Source organism: Echinops telfairi, unplaced genomic scaffold (genome assembly GCF_000313985.2).
Source record: "Echinops telfairi isolate 266 unplaced genomic scaffold, ASM31398v2 ScPeMD7_2291;HRSCAF=2852, whole genome shotgun sequence".
Classification (NCBI taxonomy): domain Eukaryota; kingdom Metazoa; phylum Chordata; class Mammalia; order Afrosoricida; family Tenrecidae; genus Echinops; species Echinops telfairi.
Genome location: NW_022106189.1, coordinates 11,374,471 through 11,394,476, shown reverse-complemented (window position 1 = coordinate 11,394,476; position 20,006 = coordinate 11,374,471). Strand labels below are relative to the sequence as shown.

The 20,006-nt window shown below is 50.9% G+C and overlaps 1 protein-coding gene across 3 annotated transcripts in view; it reads left to right on the top strand.

Annotated features, from left to right (window-relative positions):
- Positions 1–20,006, top strand: part of ZNF423 (zinc finger protein 423) — a 362,848-nt gene that overhangs the window by 182,664 nt on the left and 160,178 nt on the right. For all 3 annotated transcript variants that reach the window (XM_004704685.3, XM_045293660.1, XM_045293659.1), the window contains one exon: positions 15,075–18,289. In XM_004704685.3, coding sequence (XP_004704742.1) covers positions 15,075–18,289 — 3,215 coding nt within the window. The remainder of the gene's footprint in view (positions 1–15,074; positions 18,290–20,006) is intronic.

Here is a 20,006-nt window from a genome sequence, read left to right as displayed (position 1 = left end):
ATACAGATTAAGTATGGAGAGAGGATGCAAACCTGTATACTGTGCCAACAGTATACAGATTAAGTATAGAGAGAGGCACACCTTTCCTGATTTTAAATCATGCCTCTTAGTCCATGAGCGAGTTCCACATGAGCAGTTACGGGCGCTGCAATTCCCAGGTCTTTCCTCCCTCAGAACCATGGATAGGGCTGAATTGCAGACTTTCCATTAGCAGCTAGACACTTAACCATTGTGCCACCAGGATGCCTTACTTCTACGTTAGCGATTGATTGTTTATTTCTGGCCATTTGTTTAGGAATGGAGTTATAAAAGACCCGAGGCGAACACTGGACTAGGGGGTGGGGGTGCTGGTGGAGGCGCTGACTGCTGCAGTCAGCTGCTCAGACGATTGGTGGCTCTCTGGGACCTGCAGAAGGAACCTTCTGGTTCCGTTACTTGGCATTCAAGGCCTTCATCATGGGCTTACACTGCAGCCTCTAAGTCTCTTCTGTGGGCACCACCAGCTCCCGCCACAGCTGCCCACTGGCTCTTTCTAAAGCTTCTGTTCTCCCACCTTGGGGCTGGTGCTGCTACTGCTACTGCTCCTTCTGTGAGGCCCTGACGGTGGCCCTAGGCTTTGCTCATTTTGTTCATGTGTGCCATGACTTTTGTAACATTCACAGATCACTGATTTACCTAGAATTTGCTTCAAATCCATTCTCTCTGCATATTTAAAGGAATTCATTTAATGAATTCTGCAAATAGAAAATCCGCTTCATGCCATAAAGTGAATAATAAAGCCCGTTAAAAACAAAACCTATCGCTGTCCAAAGCTGGTGGTGCATCCCGAAAATGCTGAGCTCAGGGCTTGCTTTCTCCTTGTTGAAATGTTAGAGCGGCGTGAGGACCCAGCAGCCCCACATGGAGCCTCCTCCTCAGCCTCCTCAGAGGATCCGTTAGAATGGAAGGGGCACTGGCATGGTCCCTTTCTGCAGCAGTCTTTAAGGCTCTTTTGGCTACCTCTCAAAATCATCCTGGGTCTGCCTATTTTGGAGAACATGGATAATAGCGATCTTATGACCTCTCCAAAGCCCTGTGTGAGTGCCCACGGCCTCCCACAGTGGTGCTCTGTGCTCGCCCTGCCTTTGCCCAGGAGTGGTATTGCCTGGCATCCACTCACATACCTTTGCCAGTGGTAAGCTGTCCAGCCCTAAGGTGAGCATGTAATCTGTGTCCACACCCCTGCCCAGGCTCTGCCCCCTGATGTGATCCCCAGGAAACGCAGGAAGTGAGGGCTCTTTAGCCATGCTGGTGACTCTTGGGGTGTTCTGGGTGGCGAGGAGTGGCATAGGTTTGTGTGACTAGTGACCTGGTGGAGGGACACTATGGGTGATGGCATCTGAACTGAAGCTTCGAGGCTGCACTCTTGAGGTTTGCCCAGCACTGTCTCTGCCTGTATTGCTGGGTTCATTCCAGGCTCCCCCCAGGTGGTATCTGTGACATTCAGTGCCTTTGGCCTCTTGAGCTCTCAGGAGGCTGATCTGTACAGTGGGGAAATGATGGTCATTGCTGCACAGGGTGGAAGTGAAGATTCCGTGAAGTACAGCTCGTGAAGTACTCGGCCCTTTGCCAGACACAGGGAGGGCTCTGTGGCTTCTGGGTGGGGCTGGGCTGAGGGACAGCTGGTAGTGCCATGAGTCTGCAGTTTACAGAGTGGCTCAGTGTGACCGTGCCTCAAACACAGAGGACTACCGGGAGGCAACGGTTTACCTTAAGCACTCAGAGTAGGAGAGCACATAACCCCAGGAGCCACAAGTCAGGGTGAGAAATAGTCTGATGGCAGTGCCTTGAGGCCACCGAGGAGTCCTGTGCTGGCTGAAAGTCAGAGAAGGCTCCTTGTTGGTGGTGCCTTGAAGGGCCGGAGACTGTTAGCCAGGACTGGGCAGCCTTGGGCTGCCCGGTGACAGCATGGACCATCTCTCTCCCACTCTTCTCTCCCCCAAAGCCCTTCAAGAAGAGACTCTCAGCTGGGGTACAGCTCGGTGCAGCATGCCCCTTCCCAGGAGGTTGGCAAAGGGAGCACTTCCCTGAAGCTTCGAGGGTGCCCCAGACTAGCACTAGGGTGTGAATGGGCAGAATGCTCTTGAACTAGCCTCATCCCAATCAAAGGACTATTTCCTTCTAGAAAAGCGGCGCCTATGCTTAATAGTTTTAAGTTGTTCTGGGTACCAATTAGACATTTAATTTTGCCATTCCCTCTGGTGCCTTGAGCATGTACGCATTTTGCACGGATTCAGTATACACGCATGTTCCCAGGGAGGGGAGGAGACAAGCAGACTGCTTTGGGGTTTCCTTGTGGTCCTCCCAGGAAGAGAGGCACTGAGGCATTCTGAGTTTGGGGTTCTCTGTCAAGGCAGCAGTGAATGGTTCAAGTATGTCAAACAAAAGTCCTTTTGTGGCCACCTGGACACAGGTCAGATGTTCTGCCATGGTGATCCTGCCTGGAGAATCCAAGGCCAAGTTAAATATATGGATTATCCCCCAAATTTCTGCAGTAATAGGGCGAGTTATTATTGATTCACAGAGCACGACAAAACATCACTGCATGAATTAGCAAACAGCTGTTTCTAATTTGAGTTTAGAACGGTACACAGAGGAACTTGTTTCTCTGTTCACTCCTTTCATTTATAATGAATTTTAATCACCGCTACAGGTGAGAAAAATGTAGAAACAAGCTTGTATCTTGTGGAAGAAACAAAGGAGAGACAGATGCTAACAGATTTCCAGTCTGTGATAAAAGGGATGTTTGCTGCACTTTACATGTAATTAGAGCACAGCTGTTTCCAGTCCCAAGTCCACGAACATGGCCGAATGTGGGCTCTGCTGTGCTTACTCCAAAGGGAGTAAAGGAAAACAGTGATTCAACCCCGAAAGCATTTTGCTTTTTCTCGAATTGAGCAAAGAACCCTTTGCTCTGGCCCTTGGCTGTTTCGTGAACAGTGATGGAGAGGTGACTTCATCAGGCGGGGTCTCTTCATGCAGAGCTGGCCATGGGTGTGGGGGCCCCAGGGGACTTGTGGGAGGACCTTCCAGAATGCCTCTCTGGCTGCAAGCTCCCTACCCTTCAGGGAGCCCCTTGCAGAGGCGGGACCAGAAAATGGGGGGAGGGGTTTCCTTCCTTCCTTGTGGCATTGCTCTTTAGCCTGGTTGATCACAGCCAGCTCTCTGGTGAGTTGATGAATGCTGGCTTTGTTTTTCTTCCTGGTCTGTTTAATTTCTGCAATAAAACTTGAGCTCGATTGCATTTTCAATATCAGTGCTAAGTAAATTTGTCTAAGGGATGGAACAGCCAGGCAGTCTGTGTGTTCTGTGGGGTCAGAGGCTTCCAGGGGAAAAGCAGATGCAGCTTTCTTCTCCCGAGTGTCTGGAAGCCCTCCGCGGGGGTGACCTGTAGGTGTGAGGGCTGGGATGCTGAGAGAGTCACTGTTTCATCCCCACCCCTTTCACCGTGACTCCAGTCCAAGCCTCAGAATCGATGCTGATGGCAGTGTAAGTTTGAGAAAGTCCCTCTTCCAGGCCTTTAGTTTCTCCATCTGTCAGAGAGTGTTGGACTGGATGTCCTGGGGTTGTAAATGCCAGGGACGCTCTAGGCCTCTGTACAAGCCTTGCTTTCTTTGTTTTGAAAACCGTTGGCAGGGATAGCTGCTAGAGCTTAGCCAGACTCCCAAGGTTATCATTCAGGATAGTGAGGGGTATGAGAACCCTCACTCTCTCTGCCCCATTTGGATCATTGTCAATGTCTGCCTCTCTTAGCCCTGTGAGATGGTGGCTAGTAGCTAGTTACATATTTCTAATCCATATACTACAGAACACTTTACAAATATTAGTAGTTTCATCTGCAAACAGCCCTACTGTTGTTAGTTGCCATTAAGTCAGCCTCAACTCACAGTGGCTCCGTGCACAAGGATATTAGACACTGCAGTCCTGCACCATCTTCACAATTGACTGCTGATCAGATCACTGTGCTCCATAGAGTTCTCCTTGGCAGATTTGGAGGAGTAGATTGATAAGCCTTTCTTCTTAGTGTGAAAGTTCTGCTGAAACACATCCAGCCCACTAATCTTCTCTGCCTGGATATGTATTAGGGACAGTTTCTGTCCTTTACAGACGAGGAAACTGAGGCAGGTCTTAACTTGCCTAAGGCCACGCACATAATAAGTGGTAGAACAGGGATTCTAACTGAAGTTGCTTATTTCTTAGCCACCAAGCACACACAAGTACGTCCAGCACTTACACAAGAACACACATGTGTCCACAAGGCCACAGACGCAGGCAAGGGGACCCTGTGAGGTCTGTTTCAACAGGAGAGTCTGATCTTCTCAGCCTTTCCCAAGAAAAATTGCACTTGAACACGGATTTTTGAAACGTTGGCTTGAACATTCCTAAATTGTGAATGTTGGCATTTTGACTATGTGGGCTGCCAGGGTGGTCCCCAGACCTCCCACTGATACTTTGGGAGCCCTGCTCCTCACAGGCCATCATTTCTCTTCCAGTCTAGCCGCTTAAAAGCCTGTGACTGTGAGTCCAACACTAGCTCTTCCATTCACCGTAGGCATGTGGGCATTGGGTAGCCACCTTACCTCTCTGTTCCCAGGGCCCTCATCCATGGATACCACCCAGGTCATTACTTAAACCTGGAGATACTGAGTGGGGAAGAAATAAGGCAGTAGCTGGATAAGATGCTGAGACAGGTGCAAATTGGATACCAGGATATATGGCACCCTGCTCACCTGTAATACTGATATGATGATAACTGCCTACCTCTACCCTACATCATTGCTCCAAATGTTAGATTTAGGATGCTGGGTGTGTACTGGTATATGTCACATGCTGTCATACAGAACAGTGAGTCTATAATTAATCATAGTACTATCAATTACATTAGCTAATCCTTTAGGAGCCTTGCTGGCATAGTTGGTTATGCAGTGGGGTTCTAACTTCAAGGTCAGCAGTTCAGACCCACAGGGACCCCTCAGGAGAAAGATGAGACTTGTTCCCATAAAGCTTTATTACCTTGAACTCAAAGGAACCATTCTACCCTGTCTTATAGGGTCGATGTGAGTCAGAATCAACTCAATGGTAGTGAGTGAGTGAATGAGGGAGTCATTCCTTAACCTTGGCGCTGTTGTAGCTGTCCGGGAGTCTCCCCTGACTCATGCTAACCCCATGCAAACAGAACAAATGCTGTGTGGTCCGGCACCAGCCCTACGATCAGCTATGGATTGAACTGTTGTGATCTCTAGTTTCCATGGGCTGGTTTTCAGTGGTAGCTCATCAAGTCTTTCTTCCTAGTTTGTCTTTGTCTGGATGCTCCAAAGAAACGTGCTGAGCATCATAGCAATTGTGCTAGTCTGGGTACTTTAGAGAAACAAATCCACAGAAACTCATGTATAAGAGAAAGTTTTAAATAAAGGTTAAGTGCATGTCAAGAAAACCCAGTGCTGCCCAAGCCCACAAGTCTAACATTAACCCATTAACTCATATGTCTGATACCAATCCACAAAGTCCTCCTCCAAGTCACAAAACAAAGGCAATGACACCGACTGCAGGAGGAAAGTCGAATCAGTGAACATGTAAGCATCTCAGTGCTGGCAGGGGTCTCCACACAGCTGCTCCAGCACCCAGGGTTGCATCGGGGTAGGTCCATAAGGCTTCTCCTTGGGGATGTCTTGCAGGAAGTCAGCCTTGCCAGCTGAAGCAAGGAACTGTGAAGGTAGCTACCCCCTGGTCCGACCATCATAAAGCAAGAGACCCGAGAACTCAAAAGGCGAGGCTCACCGAGCCATTTATCCCTCCACCCTTCAATTAGCCCCACATGTGTTTGTCAGCCAGGTTGGCACAATAAACTAACTAACTCAGCAATTCATTTTCTTTACCTAGTATTTATTAAATACTTGACAGCATGGGCACATGACCCATTGCATAAGGTAGGTGTTCTTAGTATCCTCGTCCTTTGGATCAGAGAAATGTAGTAACCGGCCTGTTGCCACACAGCTCAGTGTGGGTTCTAGGAAGCCCATAATCTCCCATGGCTGTCTGGTCGTCAGTGCCTGGTGTCTCGTTGCAATTGGCCAAGCCTCTTTCAGCGTATACAGACAGTTCTGGCTCTCTTGAAGGCTGTTAGCAACCTGATGGAGTGGGCGAGATGGAGTCCTGCCTGGCTGTGGCTTTCATTCTGGCTGAAAGGCCCTCAGAGACTGTATCTCTGCCATGGCGCCATTGCTGACTCCTGGTGACCCCTGTCAGTTTCTGAGGCAGTGACTGATTAGGAGAGTAGAAAGCCCAGTCTTTCTCCTGAGGTTTTTGAACAGCTGGTCATTTGGATCGGAGCCCTGTGCTTCACCACTCCACCACCAGGGCTCCATGCACAGACTGTATTCCAAGGGCATTTTGAGCATGGTCCTATTTCTTTATCACAACCTGCTGTGGAGGAGCCCTGGTGGCATAGTGGTTATGGGTTGGACTGCTAATCCTCAAGGTTGGTGGTTCAAAACCACCAGCTGCTCCTCAAAACCACCAGCTGCTCCTCGGAGGAAAGGGTTTTCTACATCCTTAAACCGGTTCCAGCCTTGGAAACACACAGGGCAGTTCTACCCTATCCTAAAGGGTTGTTATGCGCCAGCATCAACTCGATGGCAGTGAATTTTTGTAGTTGTTGAGTCTTTCAGAGCAAGAACTTCTCCTCTTTCCTCTCAGTTTGGGTGGCTGACTTTCCCTGCTGGTCTCTATCCCTGGGATGCCCATGGATCCCTGAACGTTTCACTTTTTTCTTCCTCTTTTTTTCTACTGTCCCCCCACCCCCCACCCCAACCAAACGAATGATTTCTTCTTTCCCTCTCTGTGGCCCCACTGGGGATGAGATCACACCCACAAGACACTGTGAGCTCCCTGGAGGAAGGCAGGTGAAGGCAAGCTGCCATTATTTCTGCTAATAGCATCATTCTAATTCAAGGTCTCAGGTGGAGCCACAGTGGCCCATGCTTGTCACCTGTGGCTAGTGGGTGAGTCTCCTTGGCCTAGTTCTGAGGAAAGAATCTCAGCCCCTTTCCCTTCCCAAGTGGACTTGTGATGCATCAGGGGTTGATCCTGTATCCTGCATGCCGCAGCTGCCTCAGACCCCTCATCCATCCCTTTAGGAAAATCAAGTCTCTAGGTGCAAGCGTGATGAAAGGTTTTTCATTTTCTCCTTTCATTAAAGTGCCAAAGAGTTCATTTGGAGCTTAAACTTTAGGCTATAATTAAGTGACAGGGAGATTAGGAAAATAGAGAATAGAATCCTAACACTGATGGGTGCCTTCTTCACTCCTCACAGTACCACGTACGTAGAGCAGGCTCAAACACCGAAACCAGAACAGAACATAGAGTTGGGATACCTCCTACTTGCCATTCCTGATCCCTGTACTCAGGGTAGACACCACTAATTGATCACAGACTTCCTGGAGCTACAAAGTCTCTTAGCAATCAATTCATGTGTTTCCTTCTTGCTGAAGAGTTGGAGATATGAAAGCACAATGGGGAGATGTACTGGCCCGTGGCCCCGCAGAACCGATTCTGAACCCACCCAGTTCAATAATGAGCTTACTCGTGGCTCACAGCTTCACCTCCTGGGCTCCAAGTTCCATTCTCTGATTTGGCTCTACCCTCTGAACTCCTCTTTTGTCATTAAAGGTAACACCTGTTTTCAGTCTATCAGCCTGTTTCCCAATTGTAGAATTTTGGGTGTGAAACAGTCTTCTTTCCATTTGTACTTTCCCATTCTACCCAAGCTGGGAGTGCTTCTGTGGATTTCAAGTCTTCCAGAACCTTGTGGGGGCTCCTGGGCATGTCACGTGGACTCATCCTATGAGATAAGAGGCACCTCCACAGATCCTTGCTAGGTAATTTCATCTCTATTGGTTTCTGCTGAGATGGCATGGGACAATGCCCCCAAGATTCCTACATGCTTTCCGGGTTGATCTAAGGGGTCTGTGAGCCATCTCTTTAATCTCACCAGAGCCTTGTGTATGACTGAATATTCTAATCCCCGATTAACAAGAGCTCGTTTGTGTTAACAGAAGTTCAAGATGGTGTTGGAATTCACTGAGAGGGCTTAGGTTTCTATCACCCTTCCTTCATAGTTAGCCTTCAGTAGCAGAGCCATTAACAGCCATTTTTCTATTAACAATCTGCTCCAGGACTTTTAGACTTCCTATCTCATATTTACTAAAACTCTTCTACCCTCTGCTTACTGCTGAATTCATAATTGATGGATACATTTTTAGATATTTGTTATAGCAGCACCTCACGCCTGGTACCCAAACCTGTATTTTTCTATTGCCGCTGAAACAAATTGCTATACTCTCAGTGACTAAAAAGAACAAAAAAAATTTTAAATTGTTTTATAGTTCTGTCACAAGTGTGATATGGGTCTTACTGGTCCAAAGTCAAGGTGCTATCAGGGCTGCATTCTTTCCTAAGGCTCTAGCACCCATTTTACAGCTAAGGCAGCTGGCATTCAGCTCTCTTGACTGACTCTGTCCAGTGTTCTATATCCCAGCCTGTCCTCCTGTCGGCTTCTTGCTTGCTATACACCAGTCTCCTTTGTCTGATCTGAAACTTTTGACCAGTAGACTTGGATGGAACCTCCACTCCAGGGATCAGCTCAGCATTTGCCCCCTCTGGACTCTGATGATCCTTTCCATGGTGTTTCCCAGCCCAGTATTGCTTTAGAAACCCAGAACTGTCTGGCCTGGGCTCACCTCACCTTATCACTCCGTGCATGAAGCCCTCCCCCAGCCTTTTGAGGACTATTTGTTCCTTTTGCAAAGCTTTGGTGACAGACAGCTCACTTGCTCTCAGTCTGTGCCCTGCCTTGCAGGAAGGCCCCCACTTTGCCTTATGTCTGTGGCTCATGTCTCTTTCTGACTAGGCCGCTCCTCCTGCAGCCATGACCATAGTCTCTGTGAGAAGAGGCTCAGGCTTTGCCTCGTGGCTCCCAGGGAGCATGGGCCTATGGAAGGCTACATTGTTCACGCAGACAAGTGAGGTGTGGTCTAGCTGCCAGTGACTGCAGTGTCAGCCTGTGAATGTGGCCACGTGAGAAGGAGCTACCTAGCTCTCTCTGCAGCGGATGTGTTCTGAAGCCCAGAGAATGCTCTTTTCCCACATAATTGAATTGTTATTGAGATTTCTCCCCTCTTAGATCCCTGCTCTGGTTCCCTCCCTGCGGCAGGCAGTAAAAGCCTCACAATGCCCATTTCCTACCGGGAATTTTTGGAGTCATTTTTAAATGACTGCAGTCTCAGCTGTCCCCCACCCAACCCATTTTTTGCTATGGTTCAAAAATATATAACAAAACCCATTTGGTGACCCCAACTATGTTAAGCACGTTGTGCCAACATCACCACTATCAGTTGCCAAATGTCCCATTACCTTAAACAGATACCCAGCGTTTCCTACAAAATGACTGCCCCTATTCTTCCCCTCCCACCTCTGGCAACCACTCACAGACTTTGGTGTCTAGACACTTGTCTATATTGCATAAGGAGGATCCTACATTATTTGCCCTATAGTGATGGAACTACTGCACTGAATGTCTTCAAAGTTCTCCCATATTGTGTCATGCATCAAAATTCATTTTTCTTCGTGGCTGAGTAGACTCCATTGTATGGGTGTGCTATCTTTTGTGTATCCTTGCTCCTGTTGACGGGCATTTAGGTTTCCCCCCCACCCCCTGCCCACTTTGGGGCTACTGTGAAGTCCTGCAATGATCATGGGTGTGCAGGTTTCTGTGTGCAGTTGTGCCTACCCTTCTTTGGGGTGTAGACTACTGATGGGGATCGTGTAGTAATTTTGTGTTTAACTTTTTAAGGAATTACTAGACTGCCCCCCCCCCCAAACTGTGCTAGTTTGTATTCCTACCAGCAGTGAAGGAAGGTTCCAGTTTCTCCCTATCCTTGCAAACATCTGTTGTTTTCTGTGAATCTCTGCTTTGAAAGTGATTTTTCTACTCATTTCCTTACATTTCAAAATTACATTTATTTTTCTAGAGGGAGGGAGAAGCGGAGGGTCTGGCTACGTCAACTCCCACTTAGTCTTCTGGGATAGCTCTTCCTCCCAAAGGAGGGAGGCAGTGTCATGTCTTGGGTGAAGGTACTCACTCTGAACCAGGTGAACCAGGTCGAAAATCTGAGCCAGGTGAACCAGGTTGAAAACCTGGCTCTGCCACCTGCTAGCACTGGGCAGGGTATTCAGCATGCCTGTGCCTTGGTTTTCTGCTCTATATTAATTAATAATAATAACAATTCTACTAATGCATTATTGGGCTTGTGAAGATTAAATAGGTTTATAGATGTAAAGTTCTAAAAGAATGGTACATAGTTACACATAGTCAAATCTCGACAAGTATTTACTTGGAAATTCAGCAGGTGCTCATTTGAACCAGACTTTTTCTGAACCTTCCATCTTTCTGAGCTCTGTGATGTTCAAGAGAACACCGCGTGACTGACAGGGGACGGCCTCAGAGTGCTCTTTATCAAGTAAGAATAGCATGACAAGAGAATAATTCAGCAGCCGAAGAGAGCTTGAGTCAGGACATAGAAAAACTTTATAAGGGTCTCCACCTGTATTTCCGAAGATCAAACTTTTGTATCATTTTATATGTTAATGGGGGTGGAGTTTTCTGAGAATGTGGAGATTTCCTGGAATAGTTGTTTTATTATGATAAAGTGTATCCACAGTTGTTCTCCAAGATGGAGTTGGCAGTGAAGGCTTCCGTGATGTGCAGAACTCATTATGGGATGGTGTGCCTGCTCGGTCTCCTTTCCCTGAGAATAGATAGTCCTTCTCCTCTCTGCATGGTAAGCTGTTTCTCCACACACACCCCACCACCACACAGAGAAGCGTGTGTGCGCGCACACACACACACACACACACACACACACACACACACGGCACCTGGGCTTTGTGCAAAACAACTTCAGACACACTTTAGGCATTGTGTTCCAGAATGTATGTTTCTACACTCTGGTGTGGTTCTTAGAAACTCTTACCTGCTTGCAGATTTCTGTTGGATAGATTTCCTTTTTAAGCTGATTTAGCAAGGATTTCCTTGGTGGGCCCTCTCTCTGTCTTACTAGGGGTTTGCCTTCCCCCTATTTTTATACTCTTCTGTGGAGTACCTGAGTGGTACACATGGTTAATGTGTTTGATTGAATTGACACAGGTGTGTCTGAAAGCAAGCCTTGGTGATGTGTTTCTGAAACGTCAGCTACTGAGAATTCTCGGGAGCACAGTTCAACTCTAACGCACGTTGGGCCACAATGACTCAGACCTGACCCAATCAGGTCTTACCGGACTCCCTTGCTACTTATCCACTAGAGTACATCTTTGAATGCTCGCACGTGTGACGTGTCTTACGGGTCAGCTGGAGAATGTCAGTGCAGTTGGAAACCTCACCCACCACTCACAGCCAAGCATGGGCCGCTGCCACTCCTCTCCAGCCTGCTTCTAGGGCACTAAGCTAAGTGTCCCCCAAGCAAAATGCTTATGGAGGGCATGGGTGGGCTGGCAGCAGCCAGGCTTGACTGTCGTGTGAATAAGGGGCTCTGAGTGGAGCAATTTGAGTTTGGGGCTTTATATGTCAGCATGCCCATTTCCCCTCCCTGGGCCTTTCAGTTTAAAGAGCCTTGTTTCTGTTTCAGTTCAGCTGATTATGATCTTAGTCGTTGCTCAGTTTCTCACTCCCAGAGTAATATGCTTTGCTTTAGTTTTGAAACATGTTTGTAGAAAAACAAAGCCAACCCGCCAACCCTGCAATGAATCATGGGTACTCTGGCATATGGTGGAGTAAGACTCTCCTTCTCAAGGCTGATTATGAGTCAGACTTGACTCCATTGCTGTGGGCTTCTCAAGCCTGGGGGAGGAACCGGGTGAATGACTGACATGGGGCCTGGGACAGGGCAGTGAGGGCACGCTGGGCCAGCTGTTTGGGTAACTGGGTACCTGGTTCTCTTCCCTGAGCCTCAGCTTCCTGAAAATGAGATGCCACCGGTCATAACCAGATAGGGCTGTGGTGCGGATTAAAAGAAATTAATTGCGATAATAGAAGCACTTAGCACAGTGCTGGCACGTGGGACATGCTCAGTAAATGTAGCTGCTAATATTATTAGCGTGAGTGTACTAATTAGTACTAATGATTATTATTGGCCAAATTGTACTTTTGTTTAACAGCTTTGTTGAAGTATAATTTACATGCCACGAAACGCACTTGTGTTAAGCATGCGGTTTGGCGGTTTTCAGCACATTTGTGGGGGTGTTGGAATACGTCCGTGCTTTCCGAATCATGCGTCCTCACAGACCCTGCTCAGGCTGCCACTCCTCTGCTTTCCGTCTCTAAATGTGTTTTCTCTGGACATTCTTCTCAATGGAATAACGGTGCTTTTTCATGGTCGTTTATCTCAACCAGTGACTCTTCTGACTCTTTGAAGGTGATTTCCCTTTTTCAGATGAGTTCGCCGAGTCTGAGACGTTCAGGTGTCTGCTCCTGGCCTGGGGCTGGACAGGCAGCCAGGAGTGGGCTTTGTACAGGTCCCTGCAAGAGTAGGTAACCTGAAGAGCTTGGGACCGTATGACTTCCAGCAGAATTCCTTGCGGATCAATTCCTGTAATGCTTGGCCTAACAGGCAGGGCCTTGTCTGTAAGGTCACACCTTTGCCCTTGTTTTACTCACTGAATTGCCAAGGGTCATAGTACCCCAGGGACTGGCTGAGCTTCAGCCTATGTCCTCTGCTTGGCAGCCTCATGAGCTCTTGAGCCTCCCTAGGCCTCAGTTGGCCCTCTCTGAACTGGAAACAACAGTGGTCCCAGTTGTCCTGATTCAAGAAGACTGCAGAGATCAAGGCTTGGCTGTGCTGATGGCTTAGCACCTGGGAAGCAGGCAACTTACCTCTCGAGGCCTCGCCAGTGCAGGTGTTTAATTGGTCAACCCACTTTATGGTAAGGGTCCTGCATGTAGATAGTCCTGCTGTCAATCTTGCTTCGGTCATTTCCATGGGCAAGCCACTTCCGCTGGACCTCAGTTTCCTTGTCAGTATTCCTCAGGAAGCAGAGTGGTACACCATATGGGTCCAGTGGCAGCTTGTATGAGTGTGAGCTTGAAAATTATAATTATAAATAGCCAGTTGATCCTGGCTGGGGGCAGGGACTAAGCCGTTCCTCCAGCTGCTTTGACTCCAGCCACCCCTTCCCTTGGGCCCCCTTTGTCTGCACCCCGTAGAGCCCAGCTGGCAAGAACTGGGAATTAGCAGACAGGAGCTCTGGGCGCCTCCTGCTGCATCTAATCTGAGGAGCTGGCGTGGCTGTGTCCTTCCCATCCGAAGGGCCTCGTAATGTGAAGCCCCTCCGGGGAACGGGTGCCCTCGCTCCGGGAGGGAATTCTGGAAGGCGCCTTGTGCTGGGCTGGGTGGCTGGGCTTCAGAGGTGGGGAGACGGCTGGGAGAGGAGTACACACAACAGGAGCCTGGGAGAGCAGCATCCACCCACCTGGACTGAGCTTTGTCCGTGTTGCCGGTGGATGCAGACAGGTCTGTACAGGCGGAAGCTGGGGCCTGGGCAGGCACTGGGCTTGGGACCAGTCTCAGAGCCAGCAACAAAGGACTCTTCAAGACCCTCTGGAGGGAAGCTGTGTGTCTCTTAAAGTCTTGGATTTAACCTGGGACAGCATAGGCAACTGCCTGAGGGTTTGGGAACCTGGGTAGGTGTTTTGCCTTTTAGATTGTGTGTGTCAGTGAGTGAGTGAGTGAGTGAGTGAGTGTGAGATAGTATTTGTGTGCATGTATGTTTTAAGCTTGGTTGAGTGAAGCATGAATGGATGCATGTGAGCAGATTATTTCCATGTGAGACTGAGTGTGGAAGTGATGACTACAGTCCTTGTATGTGAGCATGCATGCAGGTGTGTGTGTGTGCTGTTCATTCCTTTTTGTGCATGGGATGGCCTTCCCCTTCCCTTCTAGAAGGTGAGGCATGGGCTGCCTTTGGGCCAGGTCCTTCTGAACCACAGGCGAAGTGGCGGACTGGGTCTGGAGAGGCTGGGCAGTGCTTCTTTTCCTTGGGTTCTCAGAGGAAAGTCAGTACAGTGGATTCTGAGCTTCAGTCCGTTTCTCCCCTGCCCGTGGCAGCCTGGGGTCCCATTCATTCACTAGTAAGTTTTAAATCCACCCAGTGTGAAACTCAATGCAGAACTCACTCCCTGCGCAAGCTGCCCCCCACCGGGTGGCAGGAACATTGCTGGCTTTGGGGGGCGCTGTACGGTGTGCCTTTGTTTTCCCAGTGGCAGCCAGCACTTAGGTTTGTTTGCTCTCCCTGGGGCTGTGGGGGTAGCAGTGGCCTTGTCCTTGGGGAGTTTTCCAAGAGGGCCTTGCTCTCCTGCTGTGCGGATGCGCTGCCTGGTGCTTCCCTCCCAAGTTTAGGTTTCCTAAGTTCCTCTGCCACCTGAAGCCCCATCCCCAAAGAGTGTGATATAGCTGAATTTGTTAACTCGAGGTTATTTATTTTTTTATGCAAATGGCTGCCTGCTTGCCCCTGAGGACCAGCAGGATTTCCTGCCGGGATCAGGGAACAGAGAGAAAGTCAGCCAACACACTGACCAGATCATGGGGCTCATCTTCCTTTTGGCTTATGGTCTCCGAGGTAATTTCCCATAGCTTTTTCCAGACCGGCCATCCCTCCTCTAGCCTCCTTTTCTTCCTAGAGAAGTGGCCCAGCATCTTACCGTCTGGTGGGGGATCCTGTGTCGGACTAGTTCCAGGGCAGGTGGTGGTGAAGGATGAGGCATTTACCTTTGACATACTGCTGACCGTGGGGTACTGTCCCCTCTGCACATCCTCTGCAGACAGACCCTCATGCCCACTGGGTTTTGACATCCCTCCTTCCTTCACGCCTCCCGCAGTAGTTGGCCAGCCGCCTAGCCTCTGTTGAGCACGGCTAATACGCTGGATCAGTCCTTCTTTCTCTGTGGCCCTGGGAATTGCCTCTAATCTCTCTTTCTTTCCCTGCAGATGGTGATGACGACCCACAGCTCTCCTGGGTGGCCTCGTCTCCCTCCAGCAAGGATGTTGCGTCACCCACGCAGATGATCGGGGATGGGTGTGACTTGGGCCTAGGTGAGGAGGAAGGGGGCACGGGCCTGCCGTACCCTTGCCAGTTCTGCGACAAGTCCTTCATCCGCCTGAGCTACTTGAAGAGGCACGAGCAGATCCACAGCGACAAGCTGCCCTTCAAGTGCACCTACTGCAGCCGCCTCTTCAAGCACAAGAGGAGCCGTGACCGGCACATCAAGTTGCACACGGGCGACAAGAAGTACCACTGTCACGAGTGCGAGGCAGCTTTCTCCCGCAGCGACCACCTCAAGATCCACCTGAAGACGCACAGCTCTAGCAAGCCCTTCAAGTGCACTGTCTGCAAGCGTGGCTTCTCCTCCACCAGCTCACTGCAGAGCCACATGCAGGCCCACAAGAAGAACAAGGAGCACCTGGCCAAGTCGGAGAAGGAGGCCAAGAAGGACGACTTCATGTGCGACTACTGTGAGGACACCTTCAGCCAGACAGAGGAGCTGGAGAAGCACGTGCTCACCCGCCACCCCCAGCTGTCCGAAAAGGCAGACCTGCAGTGTATCCATTGCCCCGAGGTCTTTGTCGACGAAAATATGCTGCTCACCCACATCCACCAAGCCCACGCCAACAAGAAACACAAGTGCCCCATGTGCCCGGAGCAGTTCTCCTCCGTGGAGGAGGTCTATTGCCACCTGGACAGCCACCGGCAGCCCGACTCCAGCAACCATAGCGTCAGCCCGGACCCCATGCTCGGCAGCGTGGCCTCCATGAGCAGTGCCACGCCTGACTCGAGCGCCTCTGTGGAGCGCGGGTCCACCCCAGACTCCACCTTAAAGCCACTGCGGGGCCACAAGAAGATGCGGGATGATGGGCAGGGCTGGTCCAAGGTTGTCTACAGCTGCCCCTATTGCTCCAAGCGGGACTTTACCAGCCTGGCTGTGTTGGAGATCCACCTGAAGACCATCCACGCAGATAAGCCCCAGCAGAGCCACACGTGCCAGATCTGCCTGGACTCCATGCCCACCCTATACAACCTCAACGAGCACGTCCGCAAGCTCCACAAGAACCACGCCTACCCCATGATGCAATTCAGCAGCATCTCCGCCTTCCACTGCAACTATTGCCCCGACGTTTTCGCGGACATCAACAGCCTGCAGGAGCACATCCGTGTCTCCCACTGTGGGCCCAATGCCAATCCACCCGATGGCAACAACGCCTTCTTCTGCAACCAGTGCTCCATGGGCTTCCTCACCGAGGCCTCCCTCACCGAGCACATCCAGCAGGCGCACTGCAGCGTCGGCAGTGCCAAGCTCGAGTCCCCGGTTGTGCAGCCCTCGCAGTCCTTCATGGAGGTCTACTCTTGCCCTTACTGCACCAACTCGCCCATCTTCGGCTCCATCCTGAAACTCACCAAGCACATCAAGGAGAACCACAAGAATATTCCTCTGGCCCACAGCAAGAAGTCCAAGACCGAGCAGAGCCCGGTCTCGTCGGACGTGGAGGTGTCCTCCCCCAAGCGGCAGAGGCTCTCCGCCAGCGCCAGCTCCCTCTCCAATGGCGAGTATCCCTGCAACCAGTGTGACCTCAAGTTCTCTAATTTTGAGAGCTTCCAAACCCACCTGAAGCTGCATCTGGAGCTGCTCCTGCGCAAGCAGGCGTGCCCCCAGTGCAAAGAGGACTTTGACTCCCAGGAGTCCCTCCTGCAGCACCTGACGGTGCACTACATGACCACGTCCACCCACTACGTGTGCGAAAGCTGCGACAAGCAGTTCTCGTCGGTGGACGACCTCCAGAAGCACCTGTTGGACATGCACACCTTCGTGCTCTATCATTGCACCCTGTGCCAGGAGGTCTTCGACTCTAAGGTGTCCATCCAGGTGCACTTGGCCGTGAAGCACAGCAACGAGAAGAAGATGTACCGCTGCACGGCCTGTAACTGGGACTTCCGCAAGGAGGTCGACCTGCAGGTGCATGTCAAGCACAGCCATCTGGGTAACCCAGCGAAGGCCCATAAATGCATCTTCTGTGGGGAGACCTTTAGCACCGAGGTGGAGCTCCAGTGCCACATCACTACCCACAGCAAGAAGTACAACTGCAAGTTCTGCAGCAAGGCCTTCCATGCCATCATCCTGCTGGAGAAGCACCTGCGGGAGAAGCACTGTGTGTTTGACGCCGCCACCGAGAATGGTACTGCCAACGGGGTCCCCCCCACCACTCCCAAGAAGGCCGAGCCGGCCGACCTGCAGGGCATGCTGCTTAAGAACCCAGAGGCACCCAACAGCCACGAGGCTAGTGAGGATGACGTGGATGCATCGGAGCCCATGTACGGTTGTGACATCTGTGGGGCCGCCTACACCATGGAGGTGTTGCTGCAGAACCACCGGCTCCGGGACCACAACATCCGGCCAGGCGAGGACGACGGCTCTCGCAAGAAGGCCGAGTTCATCAAGGGCAGCCACAAGTGCAACGTTTGCTCGCGGACTTTCTTCTCGGAGAACGGGCTCCGGGAGCACCTGCAGACCCACCGGGGCCCCGCCAAGCACTACATGTGTCCCATCTGCGGCGAGCGCTTCCCCTCACTGCTGACACTCACGGAGCACAAGGTGACCCACAGCAAGAGCCTGGACACAGGCACCTGCCGCATCTGCAAGATGCCCCTGCAGAGTGAGGAGGAGTTCATCGAGCACTGCCAGATGCACCCTGACCTGCGCAACTCCCTCACAGGCTTCCGCTGTGTCGTCTGCATGCAGACCGTCACCTCCACTCTTGAGCTCAAGATCCATGGCACCTTCCACATGCAGAAGCTGGCCAGCAGCTCGGCAGCATCCTCTCCCAATGGCCAGGGCCTTCAGAAGCTCTACAAGTGTGCCCTGTGCCTCAAGGAGTTTCGCAGCAAGCAGGACCTGGTAAAGCTTGATGTCAATGGGCTGCCCTATGGCCTCTGTGCCAGTTGCATGGCCCGCAGCGCCAATGGACAGGTGGGTGGCCTGCCTCCACCTGAGCCCGCAGACCGGCCCTGCGCTGGCCTGCGCTGCCCTGAATGCAGTGTCAAATTTGAGAGTGCTGAGGACCTGGAGAGCCACATGCAGGTGGACCACCGTGACCTGACCCCAGAGACCAGTGGACCACGGAAAGGTGCCCAAACATCACCAGTGCCCCGGGTAAGTGTGCCCTCTTGAGCCTGTTTCCTGCTCCTTGGGGCTCTGCCGATCCTCCGTAGAAGCCGCCAACGCTGAACTGCCTATTTCCTGGTGGCATTCCTTCCAATGGCACAGGGAAGCAGCCCACCAGTGCCCGGTGGTGCCAGGGTCAAGCTCATCTGTTCTGCACAAGATTCCCTGGGTTTGAACCCAAATTTTTCATTTCCTCTCTAGCTGTGTGGTACTGCCTATGTTATTTCCCCCTTGAGGCTGTAGTTGTTGAATGTGGAATGTGAAATGGGGATCCCAATTGTGTTGACTTCATGGGCACACACAGTCTGAGCCTCAGGATAGCGGCTGACGCATACACAGGCGGCTGTCCTCTCTGCGGTACGTCTGCGGCGGACCTATTCACTCGCTCGCTGAGTCTCTTTGGACAAGTTATTTAACCTCTCTGGGCTTTCTTCTCCTAGGTTCTTTTGACAATTCAAGGAGATAATATATGCATTAAGGGCGTAGAATGTGATGGCATTTAATAAAGGCTCAATCAAGCTGTTGTAATTTCCAGTTGGTATTATGATCATCATCATTATTATTAGTACAGTTGCTGATGCGTGGAAGAACCCTGGAAATGGTTCCAATTAGTGTTATTATTGATGGATTCATTTACTAGTTGCATTTGTCCTGAGCACCAACTATGTTGGGGGTTGTCTAGGGAGCCAAGATGAAGCAGAAGTAGACTTTGCCTTCCCATGAACCAGGAGGGCCTCCAGGATTCTAAGCAGTGGATTCCACCATAGACCTAGGCTACAGGTAGGCCCACAGGGGGCTTAGGTATAGGAGCTGAGGTTCCAGGATGGTGGGCCTATAACCTGCCCAGTGCCCCTTGATGTGACCCTTGGCTGTCCGAAAGGCCAGACCTGGGGATTCCCATGGAGTTTGTGTTGCTGTTTCTGCTGCTGCTGGCGTCACTGGTGGGGAGGCAGGATTTGGGTAGGTTGTGTGCCACAGGTGCTTGTGGGAAGACATCTCAGGATGAGAGGGCGATGGAGGAAGAGGAAGAGAAGGAGAAGGAGATGGAGAGGGCAGAGGGAGAATCCTATAGTGAAGGGACCTCCTGATCCAGCAGTGTTCCAGGTGGGCATGCCGAGACCCAGGGAGCCGGCGGAGAGAAACGTTCTAATGGAGGACAGAGCTGTGTGCCCGAACTGGGCCCCAAGGTCCCACCTCGAAAGACCTCTCCTTCGAGCTCCACCCTCTCAGAGCCTTCCTGCTTCAGAGGTCTTGAGCATGGGTATTGGTCCCTGCTGCCTAGCTCTGTCCTCTCAGCTGCAGCTTGTCGCTGCTGGCAAGGGCAGTGTGTGGAGGCTTACACTTGGGCCTGGAGTCAGATGCCTGGGTTAAAACCCTCACTCTTTTTCCAGCGATGATTGGCAACCCTGGACTTCTGACCTCACCTGCAAAGCTGGAGGGTAATAGTAATAGTGCTGTCGTTCCTTGCCAGGGTGACCATGCTAAGAGGATCCTGCGGGCTGCTCTGATTCTTTTAACTAGTGTCTACCCTGATTGAGCATTGCCTTATCAGTTGTTAAATTCTCCCCCCACCCTTTATGATTGAGCCCTGATGAGGCTGTGGGTTAGTCATTGGCTGCCAACTGCAAGGTCAGCAGTTCAAACCCACCTGCCACTCCTTCAGGAACAGATGAGGCTATGTACTCCCATAAAGACTTAATAGTCT